The sequence below is a fragment of the Salvelinus fontinalis genome, chromosome 34, assembly GCF_029448725.1.
Source record: "Salvelinus fontinalis isolate EN_2023a chromosome 34, ASM2944872v1, whole genome shotgun sequence".
NCBI lineage: Eukaryota > Metazoa > Chordata > Actinopteri > Salmoniformes > Salmonidae > Salvelinus > Salvelinus fontinalis.
Genome location: NC_074698.1, coordinates 20,408,550 through 20,430,271, shown reverse-complemented (window position 1 = coordinate 20,430,271; position 21,722 = coordinate 20,408,550). Strand labels below are relative to the sequence as shown.

The window sequence follows — 21,722 nt, the reverse complement described above, 5'->3', positions numbered from 1 at the left end:
AACCCTGACCTCAGCTCTGTATGCATACACACGTACATGCAATGTCACATGGCTGACACACCTTCTGACACAGGGACACACAAATCCTCTGCCACATGCAAAGATACACACACAAACCTCCTACAACACACACAAACACACGCACACATGAACGTCTACACAGACACACACACACACACACACACACACACACACACACACACACACACACACACACACACACACACACACACACACACACACACACACACACACACACACACACACACACACACACACACACACACACACACACACATTCATACATACATACACACATACACACACACCCTGTCCTGTGGGACTGACAGATGGAAAGGGGCAGAGGAACAGAACAGAGACAGAGGCTTGTGGAATTGGGCCTGTACTTCTTTTGTGCAGTGGGTACGCTGTAAGTCTATCCTCTACTAATTGCCAGAGCGGTTCACATACAAAGTCTGCCTGTGAAACCCTACACTGCCGGGTGTCGTTCAGTGAGTAAAGTTTACAATGTGTAACAATGTTCCTCTGGCAGAAAGAGAGAGGGAGAAAAGACAGATGGATAAGGGGATGGAGAGAAAAGGCCGGAGATGCACACATAACGGAGAAGTGGAGATGCATAAGGGAGAGATAGAATCGAGGTACAAACATGAAAGACATCATATTTTGCATTGATACCATTATGAGTGAGAATCAACTGTCAACTACAGTATATACAGATCTAGGATCTTAATTTGATCACCCTGTTGCAGGAGAACTTGTAGTGTATTTGAGGTTTAAAAAGGCTTCTGAAGTACGTAATTTCCACTTAGAAATTTCATACTTGATTTGACTTACGAAAAATATATTAACCCCTACAAAATGTACATGAATAATAATCCACATAATATTTCCCATTTCCTGTTGCTGCAGGATTATTTTCCTGCTGTGGCAAACTGTCTCAAATTAAGATCCTACCTCTGTAGCGTGGGTTGCCAGATAATGTAATGCAGAGCGCCCTCTCCCCTCAGCTCTAGTTTCTCTCCCATTCAAAGCTGTTTCTCATTAAGGATTACACTGAAGTTAGTCCTATGTTCCCATAATTAAGACATTCCTTACATCCAACTCCTCTGATTTTTTTTAAATCCCCCTAGCTCTCTCGCTCTCCCACACTTTCTCCCAAAGGTGAATATTACATACAGGATATAGACTTGAGGCTTTCTGTGTGTTCGTGTAGCTGTGTTAAATGTTTTTATGAGTGAGTATGTGTATAAATGTTTTTATGAGTTTGTGTGTGTGTGTGTGTGTGTGTGTGTGTGTGTGTGTGTGTGTGTGTGTGTGTGTGTGTGTGTGTGTGTGTGTGTGTGTGTGTGTGTGTGTGTGTGTGTGTGTGTGTGTGTGTGTGTTTCAGTGGCGGCTCCTCGGAGGAGAAAGGGGAGGACTCTGTGAATTTCATTAAAATTAAAATAGTAAAACATTAAGAACGTTGTCATTTTTAGATAAAACTAACTAAATATATTCACATGTTACCAAATAACTGATTAAAACACACTGTTTTGCATTGAAGGTCTGCGGTAGCCTTCTCACCCCCTTCCATAGACTTACACGGTAATTATGACTACTTCCAGAGGAAGTCATCCAACCTATCAGAGCTCTTGCAGCATGAACTGACATGTTGTCCATCCAAACAAAGGATTAGAGAAAGATCGCATAAGCTACAGTTAGCTGTAGCACTGCAGTGCATAAAATGTGATGAGTAGTTGACTCAAAGAGAGAAAGACAATAGTTGAACAGTTTTGAACAAATTAATTTATTAAAAAATTAAGGAGAAAGAGCAGAGAGAAAGAGAGGGAGAGAAATGTTGTTGTATTTCATTGTATACATAGAGGAACTATATTAATGTAGCTAGCTGTCTAAGGCTATCCAACACTTCCAATTCAAGGTAAGCCACCGGTGTAACTGCTAAACTGATTGCTGTACACTACTGCATGGATTGGATTGATAGTAGCCATGCTGACTATGACATTAGCTAATATGGTGACAACTTTGTATGCTGTGTGCAGTGATTATGGTATGAAGGTTTGACTTGGAGAGGTTTTGTCCACAAAGGAAGGGAAAATGTGAGAGGAGGAGAGCACGTAGATGTGATGATGCTGTTTGTATGGTTGCTATGAAAGTGAACTGTGTGATCAGGGGTGTATTAATTCCGCCAATTCTGTTGCAAAACGTTTCTTAAACAGAAGCAAGTGCAACAAAACGGGGATGGACCTACCTGAATTTGTCCAATAGAAACTCTCGTTTTAGTTGCAAAACGTAACGTTTTGAAAACCGTTTGGACTAATGACTACACCCTAGATCAGCTAAAGTGCAAGGCGGTATTGAATGTGTCACTGTCTGTCACCTTGATTACTCCAATTTGTCTCTTGACCTGTGCACCTATGTTATAAACGTTCATTTGTAGGCTAGGTTGTAGCAACCTCATGATGGGTATAGGGCAAATTTCAGTATCATGCAGTAGCCTAAACCTATCACTGTTACACGGAATTTGGTGAATGGAATTTGAATGACAGACAGTCATTCAATATTCTGTAATAGAAATAAGGCCATGCTATTTTTTTTTTTTATCGTCCTCCCTAATGTTAAACGGCACCGACCACCACTGGTGTGTTAGTGTGTAGGCTATGTCTGGTCTGCTTTGGAACCCCATCACACAGCCTCTCTGACCCTCCCTTTCCTGTGAAATTCAATTTCAGGCTTGAGGGATTATTCCTCAGATATGTCTGCATTATGGTCAGATGTCTGTGAAGCAGAGCTCACTTACTACTGGGGGGCGAGGTGAGATGCTCCCCCCCTCTCTCCCTCCCTCCACCCAGACAGAGCCAGTCACACATTCATCATGAGATAGTATCCCCCCATCCCCTCAGTGACCCGACCCTTTACCTCCGTGCCACAGAGGCAGGGTAGTAGCGTGGCCGGTGAGGGTAACTGGGGCGTTTCCAGGAGTCGCAGGCTAATTGGGTCAGATTGCGGTGAGTGGAGCATTACGCCTGAAATTGGAAACACATGTGGCCGCTCTTCGTACCCAAGTCTGAAAAAGAGGAGGAACGGGGGATGGTGAGGTTCATGAAGAGAGAGTTTAGATGTAGTAAGAGAGCGAGAGTTGAGGAGAGAATGTGAATGAAGGAGAAAGGGGAATAGTGAGATGTGAGGAGATAAAGTGGACAAAGTGAGAGGGGAGAGAGACATGATATGAAGGGAGAGAGACATGGAAAGAGAGAGGCAGAGAGACATGATATGAAGGGAGAGAGACATGGAAAGAGAGAGGCAGAGAGACATGATATGAAGGGAGAGAGACATGGAAAGAGAGAGGCAGAGAGACATGATATGAAGGGAGAGAGACATGGAAAGAGAGAGGCAGAGAGACATGATATGAAGGGAGAGAGACATGGAAAGAGAGAGGCAGAGAGACATGATATGAAGGGAGAGAGACATGGAAAGAGAGAGGCAGAGAGACATGATATGAAGGGAGAGAGACATGGAAAGAGAGAGGCAGAGAGACATGAAAATATAGTGGGCGGGTTAGAGAGAGTAGGGGGAGAAGGAATGAGAGTTAATGAAAGATTGACACAGCCTGGGGGAAAGGGTGAGTTCAATAATTGAAGTTAAGTCTGACGCGTCTGCCTTCATGCCCCTGGTCTCTGGTGGGGACAATCAGACTGTATAACCTCCACCCTGACAGCTTGGCTATTTGCAATAATTGCCACAATTACACTGATATTTGGCTGAGGTAAAATTGACATTGCTATAGTAATAAATCCATGTTTGATGACATTTTGTGTGAGGAAGAGAAAGATAGACTGATTGGTTGAATCTGAAACATTAGGGTTTATTTGGAATTAGATACACAGCCTAGGGGTGTGTGAAAGTGTATCAGATGATGTTGGTGCATTTCCAGTTTAAAATGTTTCTGTGTTTTTTGAGGTTATTGGATTGGTGCAAATTGCAATAACATGATTGGATTGTTATGTTAGTTTGTTAGTTATTGATGCTAATTAGCTACATGTACACGAGATGAATGAAAGACCAATGGATCATGAGAGTCACAATGTTATGACATTTCACATGTCTCTGTGTGTGCATTTTAAAATGTGGCATGCATTGAAGCAGCACAGTCTCTAAATCTATTAGAATGTTTGGATAATGTGATATGTGTTTCACGTGACAGAAAAATGCTCCAGGTGAAAGGGTGTAAAAAAAGCTATATATGTGCCTACTGATGTGGTTCTGGGAGAGAGAGAGAGAGAGAGAGCGAGAGAGAGAGATAGAGCGAGAGAGAGAGAGAGAGAGAGAGAGAGAGAGAGAGAGAGAGAGAGAGAGAGAAATAACTTTTGTCCCTACATTTGTGTGTGTTGACCTTACTTTCACCGTCTTTGTTTGACTGTCATCTCTGTCAATACCTTGCTAACTCTCTCTCGCTCTCCCTCTGACTGATGTAACCTCGGGCAGAAATATCTAAGTGTGCACAGAACAAGTTCAGACAAAAAAGCAGAGAGAGAATGGTGGGAGGGTTCCAAGGACTGCCAATGACTGACACGAAATACTGAGAGGGAGGAATGCCATGAGGGAGACACCGGGGAAGAACAGCAAAGAGGGTGAGGATATGAAGAGGTAATAACATCCAAATCTTATTTTAGGGCGGCTCCTGTATGTGTGAGAGAGACTGAGTGTATTTGATGGAGTGTGTGCGGCTGTGCGCATGTGTGTGTGGGAAAACAGTAGCATTCAGTCACAGAGTGATATCTATCAACATCCCTTTAGGTCTGACTGTATTGACAGTGGTAAGTACCCCCATCTTTGAGTGAGTTCTGACCCGTTTAGCAGTTGGAGTTTGAAAAGTTCTTTTCATTCTCCCCCTCTTTCTCTGTCTCCTTTTCTGTCCCCATCTCTCCCATCCCAAAACTCTTTCATGAGCAATCTCACAGGGGCAGGGTTGTAACACAAGCCTCCTCTCTTTTGTCTCCATTCTTTTCCTTATCCTTTCATCTTTTGAAACATTCATGGAAAAAAGGTTTTAGTGAGATGGAAACCACTACTTGGTAAAGAAAGAGTGTCTGAGAGACACAGACACGGGGAAAAGATAAAGCCTTCCTCTGCTCATCTACCAACTTATGGTTTCCTTTTCAACAAGAAACTTCAAGGTGGACTGACTCAGTGGATGCGCTGTTCTCCAAGGTCAAAAGAAGTGCACATAGGCTACATACTCAGCTGGTGGAAGACCCATCTAGATTAACTGTCTGTCACAACTCCATTGTCTTCGCAGTAGCCTAGGTCTCAGCTCTCAGCCATGGTTTCATCTTCACCAGTTTGTTGTCGAGTCGGTCAAACCTCAAACGTTGGCCTAAAGACCTACACGGTAGCCTAGTATACTAGACATGTGGTCTGGTATATGTCAGCTATCTTCAAACAATCAGAAGATAGCTGTCCAATGTCATCCAAACACCTCAAATTCTGATTAGGTACAGTATTTACAGTTAGGTTATGATGTGTTTTATGCACTAGTTAACCTGACTCATACTCATCCGCACCCAAAATGTCCCACCTCATCCAATTACCTCAAATTCTGATTAGGTACAGTATTTATGGGTATGTTATGATGTGTTATATGTACTAGACAGTAGGCCTAGCTGACTGACGAGTTATGAACCTTAACCCAGTTTAGCCTCATGATTTCCCAGGGAAAGGAAGGCTGAGGTAAAGGTAAAGGTAAAAATCATAGCTTAAATTTTTATATTAGATCTATAATAATATTTTTCTTTATCCCTAATAAACAGCAGTTAGGCTGTTTGGGGCTATATATTTTGTATTGAGAAAACTTGGCATTCGATATCCCTCTCACAGATGTTCCTCGTCCTGTTGTTTCTTCTGCGCTTTCTTTCCCCCTCTGTCCTTTACCCCTTTCAAAAAACTCGCTCGCCCCGTCTTGTCCTCCCTCTCCTCCGCTCCAAAAGCAACCAGAAGCTATTCGCGTTTAGGCTACAGGCGGAGTTTTTGAGAACTGGGAAGAATTTGACAAACTTTGTTGATCCCAACGTAGCCTAAACGGACCGCAGCGCTTCGCTGCCAGTCGTTATAGAGACATCGATTAGTTTACTGTGTATGTCGACTTCAATTTAAATACATTACAGTTCCTCTTTTCAAGGAATATGAAGAACAACGTCAGGAGGATGAGATCTTGACCGAATCATGCATAGATCTTTCTTTTTATCAAACTTCGCGTTGTCTGTCTTGTTGAAAGCGCGGTTAGGACGGAGCTGTTTTTGAATATTTATTTTTTCTTCCCGTCGTTTTTTAAAATGATTGCTGTTTAATTCAAACGGACATGGCTAACTGATAGAATAAACATTTTTTTGTGACGTGGGAATATAATTTGAATTGAATATGCAAACATAACTTTTTCATTTAAACCAATATTGAGAGTTTTACCACTTCGCCAACTGTCTCGGACCATTAGTCTATAACCAATGTGGTGTCAACTGGAAGGACGCGTGGTCCGGATCTCACCTAAACGGTACACATTTACTTATCGTGTCCTTTTTACAAACTGCAGTTCGTGTATATGTTAATTTGTTTGCATATGTATTAACACGAGCTATGGACACTTTCGGTCAATACATCTACTGTTGGGTTTGCCACAGCTCATTATTGGATAGCCTAATTTAATTCTCCATCACTGTTTTTTTTTTTTTTCACAAGTATTCAGATATGATAACAGGCTACGGATATAACCTAATCCTAATCTGCAGGTGTCACAGAAATTGATCACAGAAATTGACAGGTCATCAGGCCAATTGATCCATAATCTACTGAAATCTTGCCTATAGTCTACTTTGTGGGAGTTTTGGAGATTTAGGTTGTTGCTTACCTCTTGTGTTCAAAGTCATTAATGGCATTAAGTGCATAATGGCCCTGAAATATTAGACTGCTATGATTATGTCCTTTACCAGTAGCGGAGTGCATTAAAGCCACAATCCTGAGTATGTGTTTCAGCCCAACAGCAGACCGTCACTTAGTTTGGTAGGAAGCTGAGAGATGGGGTTTAGGAAATGTAACCACTCTCGTATTCATAGTGGGGCTTTGAATGCAAGTACTGACAATCTATTGCATGCATGACAGTTTAAAACATTTTGCCGCAATACATTGTTTGTTTACTGAAGTAAACAAGGTCTACAACCTTATATGTTGTGTTGTGATGGAGTAAGAAGACAGTTATACTAAACTGATGAGGAATAATACATTATATACAAGAATCAATGGTTATATCATTCATTGAAATAAAAATAACCAAAGAACAGCAGGAAATCTTCCAGATTCTGCTTTTAATTTGCCGTGCAAATGTGGCCCTTTGCATGTAAATAATATCATGTGCACCACCTTCAGTTGGTTAAATGCTTAAGGAAAACGTTATACGATTAGGTAAGAACATGGTACCATATGGAATGTTTCCTTCATGGAGGCTCCCTTCTGGTAGACAGCTTCGTTCACACTGCACTGCTGCTCTCCTTTCTTCCTATGATCAGATTGACAGTCATTTATCCTTTGGGTCAGTGCCTGATTAGATTTGACAGGTCCTTGCATATTCATGTTTATGCTGTGTGTGTGTGCTTTTTTATGTGTGGGGTGTGTGGGGTGTGTGTGTGTGTGTGGGGTGTGTGTGGGGTGTGTGTGGGGTGTGTGTGGGGTGTGTGTGTCCTAATGAAAAATGTATCAACCCCTACAAAACCCCTAAAATGTCCATTATTTATAATCCACCTAATAATTCACATTTTGTGTTTCTACAGGACTATTTTCCTGTTATAGAAAACTGGCTCAAATTAAGATTATGTGTGTGTATGTGTCTGTGTGTGTCTGTTAAGATTATGTGTGTGTGTGTGTGTGTGTGTGTGTGTGTGTGTGTGTGTGTGTGTGTGTGTGTGTGTGTGTGTGTGTGTGTGTGTGTGTGTGTGTGTGTGTGTGTGTGTGTGTGTGTGTGTGTGTGTGTGTGTGTGTGTGTGTGTGTGTGGAAATGTGAACTGAAAAAGCTGTACATAGAGCCAAGGCCAGAGAGAGCCCGGGGTAGATACCCAGTTAGACTAAAGCGTGGAATGACACAATCATAGAATCCTAATTAATGGGCTGTTTGCACAGAAGGACAGCTAAGCACTGTTACGTGCTCAAAACTCATGAGCACAAGGCTTTTACTCAGTCTCAGGCCATACAGAGACAGAGAAAAACAAAGACAAACATTAACCTGCTGTAGTGTTTCCTCTGCTCTAGGCACAGCAGGTGTCACAGGCGTGAAGTTGACCTCTGTCACAGTTAGGCTATGAAGAAGTCCACACATTGCACTGACTAATCTGGTCTATGGACGGATGATTTCAGTACTCACACATGTCCATAAGGTTACGTGTTGACTCCAAAAAGATATGATTATCCCAACTGGTCTGGGCCTTGACATAATGAATCATCTCAGATGGACAAATGGACATCCGGCCCATTACCCACACATGAAGGGGATTAGTTGTTAACAGGATAATTGCACAGTAGCCACTGGCAGGTGTGGAGCCAGCTTAATGGATTTCTCTTCTCACTGTTTCCTAACAGAGCCTCGCAGACTAATTCTAGCTTCCCAGTCTCATTCCTCTCCATCCTCTCTCTCACTCCTCCTTCTCTGTCATTTCAGACCCACAATACACTTCTCAGGTAACCATCTAAAAGATAAGTCCCACCAACAACCATAAGGCACCTATCCCTAATCACCAGGTTTATTTGTGAGATTTAGGCCTAGCTGTAAGTTGTACGTATTACTTTGTTGTAGCAGTGTTACATTGTGTCTGTTTATTTGAAGATAATTAAAATAATTAGTGTGTTTTTGAACTGTTGGGCAGTTTGGTTTTCTGTAGGAACTTGGGGGAGTGTTTTGGTTTGGGGTTAGAAGGTTTGTTTTGACAGGGTTTGGGGTTTGGAATGTTCGTTTGGATAATGTTTGGAGATTTTGTAAATGAGTTGGGAAAGTCTTATGTTTTCTTATAGTTTTGAATCTGTGGTTATGGGATGTTTTTTCTATCGACCGAGTGTGTTCGTTTGGGGGATTGGGTTGTCTATTCCTTTGTGAGATTGTTTGAGATTTGCTGTGTTTGGGTCTTATCCAGGCAGCTGAGGAGTGGGGAGGTCCTTGTCTGGCCATGCAGGGAGTGTAAATGGCGCGTGTCATTGTAGCAAATGGAGCATGATGATGAAAAGCTCCTGTGCCACAGAGTACACATCGCTCGCTGATATGGTCTCCAGCGCATGTGTCTGCCTGCCTGTCTGGTGTGTGTTCTCAGAAAACCTTACAACCAGCTCTTCCACTAAACACACACACAGCCTTAAAATGTTTTTTTTTATATACATAATCCCCATGTATAAAAATACATGGGGATCATAATGCCACTGATTGAATAATTGACTGTTGTTCACCTCTCTCTGTCTCTATCTCTGTCTGTGTTGTCTGTTGCCACATGGCACAGTGCATGTTCATCTATAATTGACTGTTGTTCACCTCTCTCTGTCTCTGTCTCTATCTCTGTCTGTGTTGTCTGTTGCCACATGGCACAGTGCATGTTCATCTATAATTGACTGTTGTTCACCTCTCTCTGTCTCTGTCTCTATCTCTGTCTGTGTTGTCTGTTGCCACATGGCACAGTGCATGTTCATCTATAATTGACTGTTGTTCACCTCTCTCTGTCTCTGTCTCTATCTCTGTCTGTGTTGTCTGTTGCCACATGGCACAGTGCATGTTCATCTATAATTGACAGTGCTCTTCTGCAGCTCACCATCTGTCTGGGCTGGAACTAACCAGAACCCAGAATGGCACTTCAGGACAATTTATTTGCATACAGCACACAGCACACCTGTGTTTACGAACTTACGGATGGCCCTGTGCCAGTAAGAGAAAACAGGAAACGAGTCCTTTGATATGATTTACGTATCACCAGGGAACGAGGCCCACAGCATGCAAGCATAAATGCATGGCTGATGTGTCATCTAATGTCCCTGGTTTACTAATCACTACTGCATTGTGTCCCAGGTGTGGTCAGGTGTAGTGCATTTCCTGTCATTTCTCTTTCTCTCACTGTATCTTTCTTTCTCCCTCTCTGTCTTTCTCTCTCACCTCATATCTATCCCTCTCTCTATCTATCTATCTCTCTCTCCCTCCCCCTTTCTCAGTCTCCCCCTTCCCCTTTCTCAGTCTGTTGTCTGGTCTGGGGACACCTGAAGGTAGCAGTAAACCCACATCACAGACATTCTGAGCATTCTACCTTTTTTAACTCTTTCTAAATGTCCTCCTCCCCTTTTTCACACAACAACAGATAAATAGAAGTGACACATGACTCAGTCTTGGAAGTGGGTTCTTCTTTTTCTGGGTGGAGGCCATATGCTCTCCCAGAGGAATCCTCATAATCATGGTTGACTAGTCCTACATGATGTGTGACACCCTCATGATATGCCACATATGTAGCAGGCCTCTTCAGACAAAACGCGAACCAGAGGAAGGCATGTGTTGTTGCTGTACTGATCAGTGTTTCCCTTATATTCCTTTAACAGTGGCGCATAGCCGCTGCTAAATTGTTGGCGCCAAGTTCAGTGACAAGTTCAGAGCGACAAGTTATAACAAGTTACATATCTTCCTCAGATTCTCATCAGATCTTCCAATAAACCTCCCAGGTAACTAGCTAGCTAGTTTGTAATCCTGGAAGTGCAGCCAACCATAGAGATAGAGGACTCTAGTGCCCAAAATCCAGTTTGAGCATGGGCAGCGCCATTGAGGACTTTTACCATTTCGAAGTAGTCAACTGGGTGGGACTTCCTATGGGTTAAGGAATGATCACATAATTCCATCCAGGTCATCAAGGGGGGGGGGGGGGGGGGGGGTAAGCCATAACTGCAGGTGACCGTAAATCACCAACCTTGGCTTTATACCTGTTCAAACAACACACTCCAGGTGGCAGTATGCACTTTTTCAGTTTGTTTACCAACTCAGAAGTAGTAGAAGAAGAAAATTAACTACTTCAAAATAGAGATGGCCTCAATGGCGCTGTCCATGCTCTCACAGATGCCATAATGGTACAGATACAATGTTGAGTTCTCTAGCTATCTCTATGAGCCAACCCTATTAATACAGATGTAGGATCTTAATTTGATCACCCTGTTGCAGGATAACTTTCCTACAATATAGGACATTCTAAAACTTGTTGTGTATTTGAGGTTTAAAAAGGCTTCTGAAGTTTGTAATTTCCACTTTGAAATTTCAGACTGAAATTTTTCGTGAAGGGAAAATCATCAACCCCTACAAAAATGTCCATTAATTATAATCCACATAATAATTTTCATTTCCTGTTGCTGCAGGATAATTATAATCAACTTAATCATTTACATTTCCTGTTGCTGCAGGACAATTATAATCAACATAATAATTTACATTTCCTGTTGCTGCAGGATTCTTTTCCTGCTGTGCAAACTGGCTCAAATTAAGATCCTACATATGTAGATGTATGTAATAATTATGATACAGTAACTTTACGCTAGCTAAATTATTTTTACGGTTCATATAGAATTGGCTGGTGATGTCATTGAGGTCATGAGATAAAAGGAAACTGTCCTCGATTTCAGAAGAGTTCTAAAGAGAACATAATTACATTTTGGAGTAGAATGTCCTTTCAAAAAAATCCTTAATGTTACACTTTTACATGAAACTGCCAATCCAATGCCATAGTTGACATACTAATATGACATTGAAGCTCAGTCAATAGATTATTATTGTAGTACCATATTATCTTGAAAATTATCAAGTTGAATATGATGGTCTGCTTTGCCCTCTGGTGGCAGGTGTGAGTGAGAGGACAGAGGATCAGAGAATTGGTTAAAATCAAATTTTATTGGTCACATACACGTGTTTAGCAGATGTTATTGCGGATGTAGCGAAATGCTTGAGTATCTAGCTCCAACAGTGCAGTAATATCTAACAAGTAATATCTAACAATTTCACAACAATACACACAAATCCAAAGTAAAGGAATGGAATTAAGAAGATTTGGACAAGTAATGTCGGAGCAGCATAGACTAAGATACAGCAGAATATAATAGTATATACATATGAGATGAGTAATGCAGTATGTAAACATTATTAAAGTGACCAGTGTTCCCTTATTAAAGTGGCCAGTGATTTCAAGTCTATATACATAGGGCAGCAGCCTCTAAGGTGCCACTGATGGCTACAGTATTTAACAGTCTGATGGCCTTGAGATACAAAATGTTTTTCAGTCTCTTGGTCCCAGCTTTGATGCGCCTGTACTGAGCTCGCCTTCTGGATGATAGCGGGGTGAACAGGCAGTGGCTCGGGTGGTTGTTGTCTTTGATTATCATTTTTGGCCTGTGACATCTGGTGCTGTAGGGCAGATAGTTTGCCTCTAGTGATGCGTTGTGCAGACCGCACCACCCTCTGAAGAGCCCTGAGATTGCGTGCGGTGCAGTTTCCGTACCAGGTGGTGATACAGCCTGACAGGATGCATCTGTAAAAGTTTGTGAGGGTTTTAGGTATCAAGCTAAATTTCTTCAGCCTCCTGAGGTTGAAGAGGTGCTGTTGCGCCTTCTTCACTACAATGTCTGTGTGGGTGGACCATTTCAGTTTGTCAGTAACGTGTACACCGAGGAACTTGAAGCTTTCCACCTTCTCCACTGCGGTCCCGTCAATGTGGATAGGGGGGATGCTCCCGCTGCTGTTTCCTAAAGTCCACAATCAGCTTTGTTTTGTTGACGTTAAGTGAGAGGTTATTTTCCTGGCACCACACTCCCAGGGCCCTCACCTCCTCCCTGTAGGTTGTCTCGTCATTGTCGGTAATCAGTCCTACTACTGTTGTGTCATCTGCAAACTTGATGATTGAGTTGGAGGCGTGCGTGGCCACGCAGTCATGTGTGAACATGGAGTATAGAAGGGGGCTGAGCACACACCCTTGTGGGGCCCCTGTGTTGAGGATCAGCGAAGTGGAGGTGTTGTTTCCTACCTTCAAACCTGGGGGCCCCAAGCTTAATGAAGAGCTTGGAGGGTACTATGGTGTTGAATGCTGAGCTATAGTCAATGAACAGCATTCTTACGTAGGTATTCCTCTTGTCCAGATGGGATAGGGCAGTGCGATGGCGATTGCATCATCTGTGGATATATTTGGGCGGTAAGCAAATTTAAGTGGGTTTAGGGTGTCAGGTAAGGTAGAGGTGAAATGATCCTTGACTAGTCTCTCAAAGCACTTCATGATGATATTCATTTAGTTCAGTTACCTTTGCTTTCTTGGGTACTGGAACAATGGTGGACATCTTGAAGGAAGTGGGGACAGCAGACTGGGATAGGGAGAATTTGAATATGTCCGTAAACACTCCAGCCAGCTGGTCTGCACATGCTCTGAGGAAGCGGCTTGGGATGCGGTCTGGGCCGGCAGCCTTGCAAGGGTTAACACGCTTAAAAGTCTTACTCAAGTCGGCCACGGAGAAGGAGAGCCCTCAGACCTTGGTAGCAGGCCACGTCGGTGGCACTGTGTTATCCTTATCCTGTTTAGCTTCTCTGCAAGTACTAGGGAGCGGTTAAAGGTTTCTCTGGTATCACTCTGGTATCACTCATCATTCATCATTGTGTTCAAAGGAGGTTGTGATGTAAACTTTCAGAGAATTGGCCAAGGGCCAGGATTTTCTGGTCCTTTTGAGAAGAAAAACTGTTCAAGTATTTCTGGTTTCACTTTTTTAATGTTTCCAAGTCTAAGTGCAGCATCTGTCACAACAACAATTAAGTGATTAGTTCAGTTATTACTGTGAAATTCCTTATTTTCTGCCACAAGGCAAAACATTTATTGGATCAAAGCTTGCGTATTTACTCGTATGCACATGTATGTTTTTACAAACTGATATGCACCAAACCAAACTTCTCACACAACCATAGATTGTGCACAGAGGACCAACTGCAACTGCAAACATTTGATGTTTTATGCCCTTAAAAGTTGAAAAAAGCCTTTCGAAACCCTAAGACCTCATTATGACTGCTTGAGTTGTAATTCATTTCCTTTGGCTGTGAGATGTATGACCCACAGTCTACACACATAGCAGGATTATAGAGGCTCCATTTGAAGGCCAACAACCGGGCAGCCAACCGGGCAGCCAACCGGGCAGGCAGGGGATCTGTTCTGCAGCATGTCCATTTTTCCACAGTCTCCTCACATGGATAAACTAAGCTTTCTGCAGTTTTCCCCATTTCCCATGAGTTCTGCTAAGATTATAACGCTACCTCTACACTTCTAGAGTTAACAGTTAAGCTACAGGTTAGCACCAGTAAAAAGGCTTGTTTTACCTTTTCACGAGAGTTCCACATTTACTGTATTGAACACTGTTTTAACCCCATTTCTCTTTCTCTCCTCTTTCTCTCACTCTCCCCATACCCGTCTCTCCATCCTCAGTTGATACGTGTTGGGAGTGATGCACTGGCTTCCCCTGGTTGCCATGGTGATCGCCTCGGCCCTGCCCTTCCCTCACAGCCCTGTGACCAGTACTGTTGCTGCGATGACGGAGCCCGGCAGTAGCCTGGACAACCACACAGAGGACATCGATGACTCTTCCAGTCGCTCCCCCGGATCTTACTCCACACTTCCAGCTCCTCAGGCCTCTGTGGACTACAACTCCCACAGTAATGCCTCACTCAAGGACTACAATGTGACTGCTGATTCTGGAAGAGCAGACAGTACTAAACACCTCAGCGTGACGGGTGTCAAGAAAGACTACAATAACCCGTCCATAATTAAAGAGGAGGTGCAAGCTTTGAAATGGAAGCGAAAACAACAAAGTTATCTGTCAAAAATCAATTTTCATACAGAAAACACCAACAGCGTTGGTTTAAATAAATATTCTAACACCGCTGGAGGAAAACTCAGGAGCACCAATGGCAGCAGTCCTCAGGACTACCCCTCCCAGGAGAACTATGTACTAGGGGACTATAAAACAGACAGCAGCAGAGCTGGTGATGACAGCAGCTTTAGAGACATGGCTCAGAAGGAAAACCATCATCACTCTCTAGACCCCAGGACCGATGAACAGGATCTCAGACCTCCCAACATGGATGTGGTGGAAACTTACAAACCTTCCACTAATGCTGGACACCACAGTAAAACTGGGCCAGATCCCTCCAGTCAGAGGACCCCGCAGAGAGCAGAGGCTAGGACAGAGAGCAGTGATAACAGGGGAGAGGAGGGGAGGGAGGGTGGGCCTGGGGCAGGGGCTGGGAATGGTCCGGATCTGTCAGAGGAAGGAATGGAAGTCGGACTAGGTTTAGGGCTGGGTCAGGGGCTGGGTGGTGTAAAGGAGAAGCAAGAGCTGCTGTTTTTAGATGCACACCCGCGGGTCCTTTTCTCTGCCTCTCCTCCAGAGCACCCGCCCCTCCTCCTCATGCTGGAGTCAGGCATGTTGCCCATAGAAGGAGAGGACAAGGAGGAGGAGGAGGAGGAGGAAGTGTCGGACGCAGATGGACACATGGAGGGTCATGGGGACAGAGAGACGGACAGGAGTGTGCCGCTGAGCTGGGTGGACACTCTCAGGGGGGCCAGGGAGCCACCTCGCCCCGCCCCCAGGCACAAGCGCTCGGACTTGTCCCACACCGGGCGGGGTGAGATGCCGGTGTGCGAGTCGGAGAGCGTGTGGGTAACGGACAAGGCGACTGTCATCGACAATAATGGTCATACAGTCAACATCGTGCCAGAAATAAAGACAGTCAAGGGGGCGCTTAAGCAGTACTTCTATGAGACTCGCTGCCGCCAGGAGGGGCAGCAGAGGGGTGGTGGGCCGCAGCGGGAGGCAGGGGGGGCAGGGGCCTCGGCAGCGGGCACGGGGACAGGGGCCGTAGGTGTGTCCGGGGCCAGCTGCCGGGGCGTGGACATCAGGCAGTGGGTGAGTCAGTGTAAGGCCAAGGACACATATGTCCGAGCCCTCACTGTTGACAACATCGGTCTGCAGGGCTGGAGGTGGGTCCGCATCAACTCGTCCTGCGTGTGTGTCCTACTATCCAGAGTAACCAGGAAAAATAGAGGAAGGGGGTGAGGGCAGGAGATGGAGGAAAGGTGGAGAGGATAATGTGGAAGAAATGTTAACACAGATCATGTTTGGGACATTGGATGTAATGTCAACGAGACAGTAGGTGTTACTTTATAGGCCAGGGTGCCTCTTATCCAGAGCGACTTACATTAGTGCATTCTTCTTATGATAGCTGCACTCTTACAAAAAAAGGGTTCCAAAAGTGTTCTTCGGCTGTCCCCATAGGAGAACCCTTTTTGCTTCTAGGTAGAACCCTTTTGAGGTTCTATGTAGAACCCTCTGTGGAAAGGGTTCTACATGGAACTCAAAAGGGTTCTACCTGGAACCAAAATGTATTCTTCAAAGGGTTCTCCTATGGGGACAGCCAAAGAACCCTTAGGTTCTAGATAGCACTTTTTTAAAGAGTGTAGGCGAGACAACCCCTCCACCCATCACGGGCTCAGTGAGAGTGACTACACTAAAACAATAAAACCTCAACACTACAACTACAACTCATATCAAAATAGTGATTTTAGAAAAGTACTGTTTGTTTCATAATTGTTTTCATATCATACATGTTATTGCTGAATAATACTGTATGTAAGCATGAGTTTTAAATTAATATATTTCTTTATATATGTGTACAATATGTGAACAGTATGCTTTTATGTATATTTATATAGAAAGGTATGTGGAATGATAGGTTTGTTGTTGTTACATGATTCCAGCCTTTGGCGTCTGGCCTCTCCTCTGAATGGGAGAGGAAGGGACTGGCAGCACTTAGTGATTAAGCCTGATACTGCTCAACACTCCATACTGAGCACTGACCATCCCCAGTCCTCCTTTGTGAAGTCTCACAGAGAACATTATCACTGAGTGCTTTAATAGTAAGATAGAGAGGAGAATTGACCCATGTATACTGTGAGCACAATGCTGGGTGTCATCATGATGCACATACTGTTGTCATGAGAGCAACAGTCCATTTACAGTGTAGCCAGTCATATGTGATCAGAACATTTGAGTGACCAATAGAAACCATGCAGCAGTGTGACAACCACAGAAGCATTTTATCTCTATCTCTCCCTGTAGTTAGATCATTAGATGATTGAAGAATTCCATTCGCCTCAGTTTGAACTCTGCACTCTATAGTATATGCAGTACAACATATTTATACATCTGGCTTTTTGTAATACATGTATGTATATTGTAAAGGCCTGTTTCTTATTCCATAAGTAAAAGATAAACTATTATAACTTATTTTATCATGATTTTTATGCATAATGGTCTTCCGGCAAGTGTCAATGGTGTGATCTGTCGGTGTGTGTTGTGTCTCTTTTTGTCATATACACATACAGTATATACATGCTGAACATGCTTCTCACAAATACACAAACCACTGCCTCTTCTCCCCTTACACACTCTCCTGTTGTCTACACACGTGCCAACCCCAGGTACACAAAGTGAGAACACACACATTGGGATGTGTAGTACCACGAGTCCCCTTTATTTTGTCTTTTTATCACCACCATCTTCATCACTGTTTATTTTGCAGGTGTTATTTTCAATTTGTATTATCATCTTCATCATTCATTTATTTTTTTCAATCATAACACAATTTGTTTTCAAAATGTACACATACAGTAGCATATTTTAATGACCATTTTTAATGTTTCATATTTACTTTTCAAATTAAGTCAAATTAAATTAGTAAGAATTAAGTATTAAATGAACATGTACATACAATTATTCAATACATTATTACATAACGAAAATAAATATAGTTATCATAAAAACATAAAAATAAAAATACACACATTTTACAAATTGTTCCCCAGGCTTTCATCCTCATAGGTTAGATGATTTCTACAGATATATGTGTATCATCTTCACCCCCCCAAAGTTGACTTCGTTGTCATCTTGGTTGTTTGACATGCATCGTAACACAGAAGCTAAAGGTTTTTCTTGACTTCCAACGGTCTCTTCTTCTCTCTTCCTGGATCTGCTTATCATCCTTCCTCCCTTGGTTTCTGTTATGGCTTGCGTGCAGTAAATGAATCGTCTCCATCCTCTTTTCTTCTGGTCACTTTGACTGTTTTATCTCGCCTTCGTCACACCTCCATCTTTCCCCTCGTCTTTCAGGGCCACCCAATGAACCTGAGCTGATGATGAGAGCCGTAAAGTCCACCACATCTAGAAAGCCATTACCCTGGGCTTTGTACTAGACCTGCAGTATGTAACCTGGCCTCAACAACATGTCCCCCCACTCTAATTTAACTGGCTTTAGTGGATACCTACAAATGACTAAATGACATCACAGCCATTTAACACAATGCCTGTGTGGCCCCCCATCCCATCGTATCTCCGCTGCTGTGGCCCCCCCATCCCATCGTATCCTCTCTGCTGTGGCCCCCCATCCCATTGTATCCCCGCTGCTGTGGCCCCCCATCCCATCGTATCCTTGCTGCTGTGGCCCCCCATCCCATCGTATCCTTGCTGCTGTGGCCCCCCATCCCATCGTATCCTTGCTGCTGTGGCCCGGGCTTTGATCTCCACAATAGATTCCATTCAAAAGAGATTACACTAGAGCCTAGAGCCTCTCAGCTTTCCAGGTGCCAATGGATAAACCATGAGTAGAGGAGCGGCTTGCTGCCCCTCTGATGTGGCTGGAGCCAAGATGGCAGCCTGAATGGGGACATGGTTTTACTGCAGCACTCTAACCAACTTAGGAGAACCCCTGACAGCACCATAGAAGCTAACAGATAGAGAGTTCAATGGGTGACATTGGATATCAGTCTCCTCCTCCTCAGCGCACAACTCCACATCGCACAATCACATATTGAGACAGAACAAAGAGAGAGATAAAACAGTCGTCCTGCCTCATCCTACCCTTCTATCCATGTACGTACAGTATATATCCTCTCAATATTTCATTTTCCCTTTGTTGTTTCTCCATCTTCGTCATTTCTTCTTTATCTCTGTTATTGCAGAATGGTCAGACCAATAGATTTATATTTAATAAATGTATATATTCATTGCTTTTCTGCTGCTTTCCCCTCCTGTGAATGAATGAGAGGAGGGCAGTCCAGTCGGGATCCAGTCACCATGGCCCTGAGGAGAAACACAGGATTACTCACACACACCACTGTCCTCCTGACTTCACTCAAACCAAATCCCCACCAAACAATGAACCAAGCCCACCGCTATAGACCTCACCCACAAACAATGATATAACCAAAGCTCAGAACACAGCACCACAACAAACAATGTAGCTTGAAAACAAGTCAAACCACTTCAATATGTACACATGCAAGCTATCTGGCATGCCTGAAGGTTTTGTTGCAAATCAAACCATGAGAGAACTCTAACTAGCTACTACATGCGTTTAATGTGCTGGTTGAGGGCTTCTCACCTCCGTGTCTTTCAGCAAGAGTATGTCCTGACTGAGGCTGCCTCACCGCGAGGCCCAGAGTTCACTAAGAGAGAAGGAGAGAGAAATGATCAAAATAACGACTAAATTGCATTGAACTTTTCCATGATGTACTATTATAAAGTTGTGGGAGGAGGAAATTGTGGTAGTCTTGCCCTCTAAACCTGCTGTGTCCTGTAGGAGCGAGGCACTGGAGGTTTTGCATATGAATATCCAAGCTAATGCCATCAGTGTTGGAACTAGCCCAATAATGGACTAAAGGAGCCTAATGTTACTCCTTATAGTCCTAGGACCTTACATGTTCTGTTTATAGGAAAAATACTTAATCTAAACGTGATTCGACTCTCAATTGTGATAAGATTTTAGAAACACAACGCCTCTACTTTCATGTCACATCAAAATTATTTCACAAATGCAAAATTTACACTTACTCTAGACTATTTTAACTGGTTTTAAAACAGTTGAGCCGACAGTATCTTTCAGTGACAACACGTTTGTGGCGTCCGTCTTCCTTTTACACACAGTCGTTCTGAGACGCCGAATGCTAATTAGCACAGGTAGTCTACTCAGTCTTCTCTGTCAAGCGCTGTAACATTGGAAATATGGCCGTGTGGGAACCCTATAAATGTGTGTAGTAATTTAACCTTTTGTTTTTAGAAAATTATTTCTCGCTGATATAAAAGACAAGTTCCTTATGTTTCCAAAACTGTACCGCAAGCGATGCGTGTTAACGTTTAGAGCAAGCGTCAGGGCTTTTAACAAAACTTCCCCAGACAGAAAATACTATCATCAATCGCAAAAGTTAGTACGTTTCTATGAATGGGGTACATCGGAACATACCCGCATGTGACACTGGTCTTACATTTCTTCTCTTACGTAACATGCAAACCACTTCAAGACAAATTTAGTTGTTTTTCTCAATTAATAAATTAGTATGACTAGCCCATAGTAAATATGTGTTATCCAGGGTTTTAAGGGGTCATAAATTGTCCAAAGCGTGACCTTCTGAGTGATAATAGAAGAATAGCCCTGGAGGTGTAAGAAGCGTAACAAATAGGAATCTGAGAGTGTGGCCAAAGGGAGGGGTCAGAGGTTAGGGGGAGAGGTCATCCTTCTCACCGTCACTCTGAACCTTTCTCAGGGTCACGGAGGGCGTGGAGATGGCGGAGGCACGGAAGTTAGCAGGCAGGTTCTCCGATGAGTCCGAGGTCACCCCCCTAAGGTCCTTCTCCCTGAACATCTTCCTCCAGGAAGGGGAGCGGGTGAACGTCTTAGTCCCATCCTAATGGAGGGGGGGTAGAGAGAAGGGGGGAAATGAGGAGAGAAGAGGGGGGAGGGGAGAGAGAGAAATAAAGAAAAAAAGGTTATGTCTGTCAACATTGTCAAACTGTCAAGTTACAAAGAATGACTTGTATGAGGTGGAAAATGCGGTCTTCACATAGTTTCTGAACTAAGCGTACTGTGTTCTTTAATACCTCATCTGGTCTTCTCTCTGTTCCCATAGAGATGAGGGAGTTGTATTCCTTCTCTAGGAGTTGTCTGGCCTAGAGGAGAGATGTGGGAGGGGGGAGTACAGATTAGAATCAGGCTAGTCATTTAATTTGATATACACTACTAACAGTTTCACCTGCATGCCTGAGATACAACTGTCATCCACCAGCCAGCAGTTAGCCTGGGGACACTGTTACTGAGATACAACTGTCATCCACCAGCCAGCAGTTAGCCTGGGGACACTGTTACTGAGATACAACTGTCATCTACCAGCCAGCAGTTAGCCTGGGGACACTGCTACTGAGATACAACTGTCATCCACCAGCCAGCAGTTAGCCTGGGGACACTGTTACTGAGATACAACTGTCATCCACCAGCCAGCAGTTAGCCTGGGGACGATGTTACTGAGATACAACTGTCATCCACCAGCCAGCAGTTAGCCTGGGGACACTGTTACTGAGATACAACTGTCATCCACCAACCAGCAGTTAGCCTGGGGACGATGTTACTGAGATACAACTGTCATCTACCAGCCAGCAGTTAGCCTGGGGACGATGTTACTGAGATACAACTGTCATCCACCAGCCAGCAGTTAGCCTGGGGACACTGTTACTGAGATACAACTGTCATCCACCAGCCAACAGTTAGCCTGGGGACACTGTTACTGAGATACAACTGTCATCTACCAGCC

General features: G+C 43.6%; 2 protein-coding genes across 4 annotated transcripts in view; one reads left to right on the top strand and one right to left on the bottom strand.

Annotated features, from left to right (window-relative positions):
* The first annotated feature begins 5,989 nt into the window (after positions 1-5,989).
* On the top strand, positions 5,990-17,366 carry LOC129833940 (uncharacterized). The gene is made up of 2 exons (XM_055898757.1): positions 5,990-6,565; positions 14,511-17,366. The coding sequence occupies exon 2, from the start codon at positions 14,530-14,532 to the stop codon at positions 16,138-16,140; it is 1,611 nt and encodes a 536-aa protein (XP_055754732.1). The 5' UTR covers positions 5,990-6,565; positions 14,511-14,529; the 3' UTR covers positions 16,141-17,366.
* A 228-nt stretch (positions 17,367-17,594) lies between these two features.
* Positions 17,595-21,722, bottom strand: part of LOC129833453 (liprin-alpha-3-like) — a 33,262-nt gene continuing 29,134 nt past the window's right edge. For all 3 annotated transcript variants that reach the window (XM_055898076.1, XM_055898074.1, XM_055898075.1), the window contains exons 29-32: positions 21,016-21,084; positions 20,660-20,822; positions 19,523-19,586; positions 17,595-19,221 (exon numbers count right to left, since the gene is read on the bottom strand). In XM_055898076.1, coding sequence (XP_055754051.1) covers positions 19,534-19,586; positions 20,660-20,822; positions 21,016-21,084 — 285 coding nt within the window. In that variant the 3' untranslated portion in view covers positions 17,595-19,221; positions 19,523-19,533. The remainder of the gene's footprint in view (positions 19,222-19,522; positions 19,587-20,659; positions 20,823-21,015; positions 21,085-21,722) is intronic.

Coding starts and splice junctions, on each gene's coding strand:
- LOC129833940 (XM_055898757.1), top strand. CDS start 14,530: ATGCACTGGCTTCCCCTGGTTGCCATGGTGATCGCCTCGGCCCTGCCC.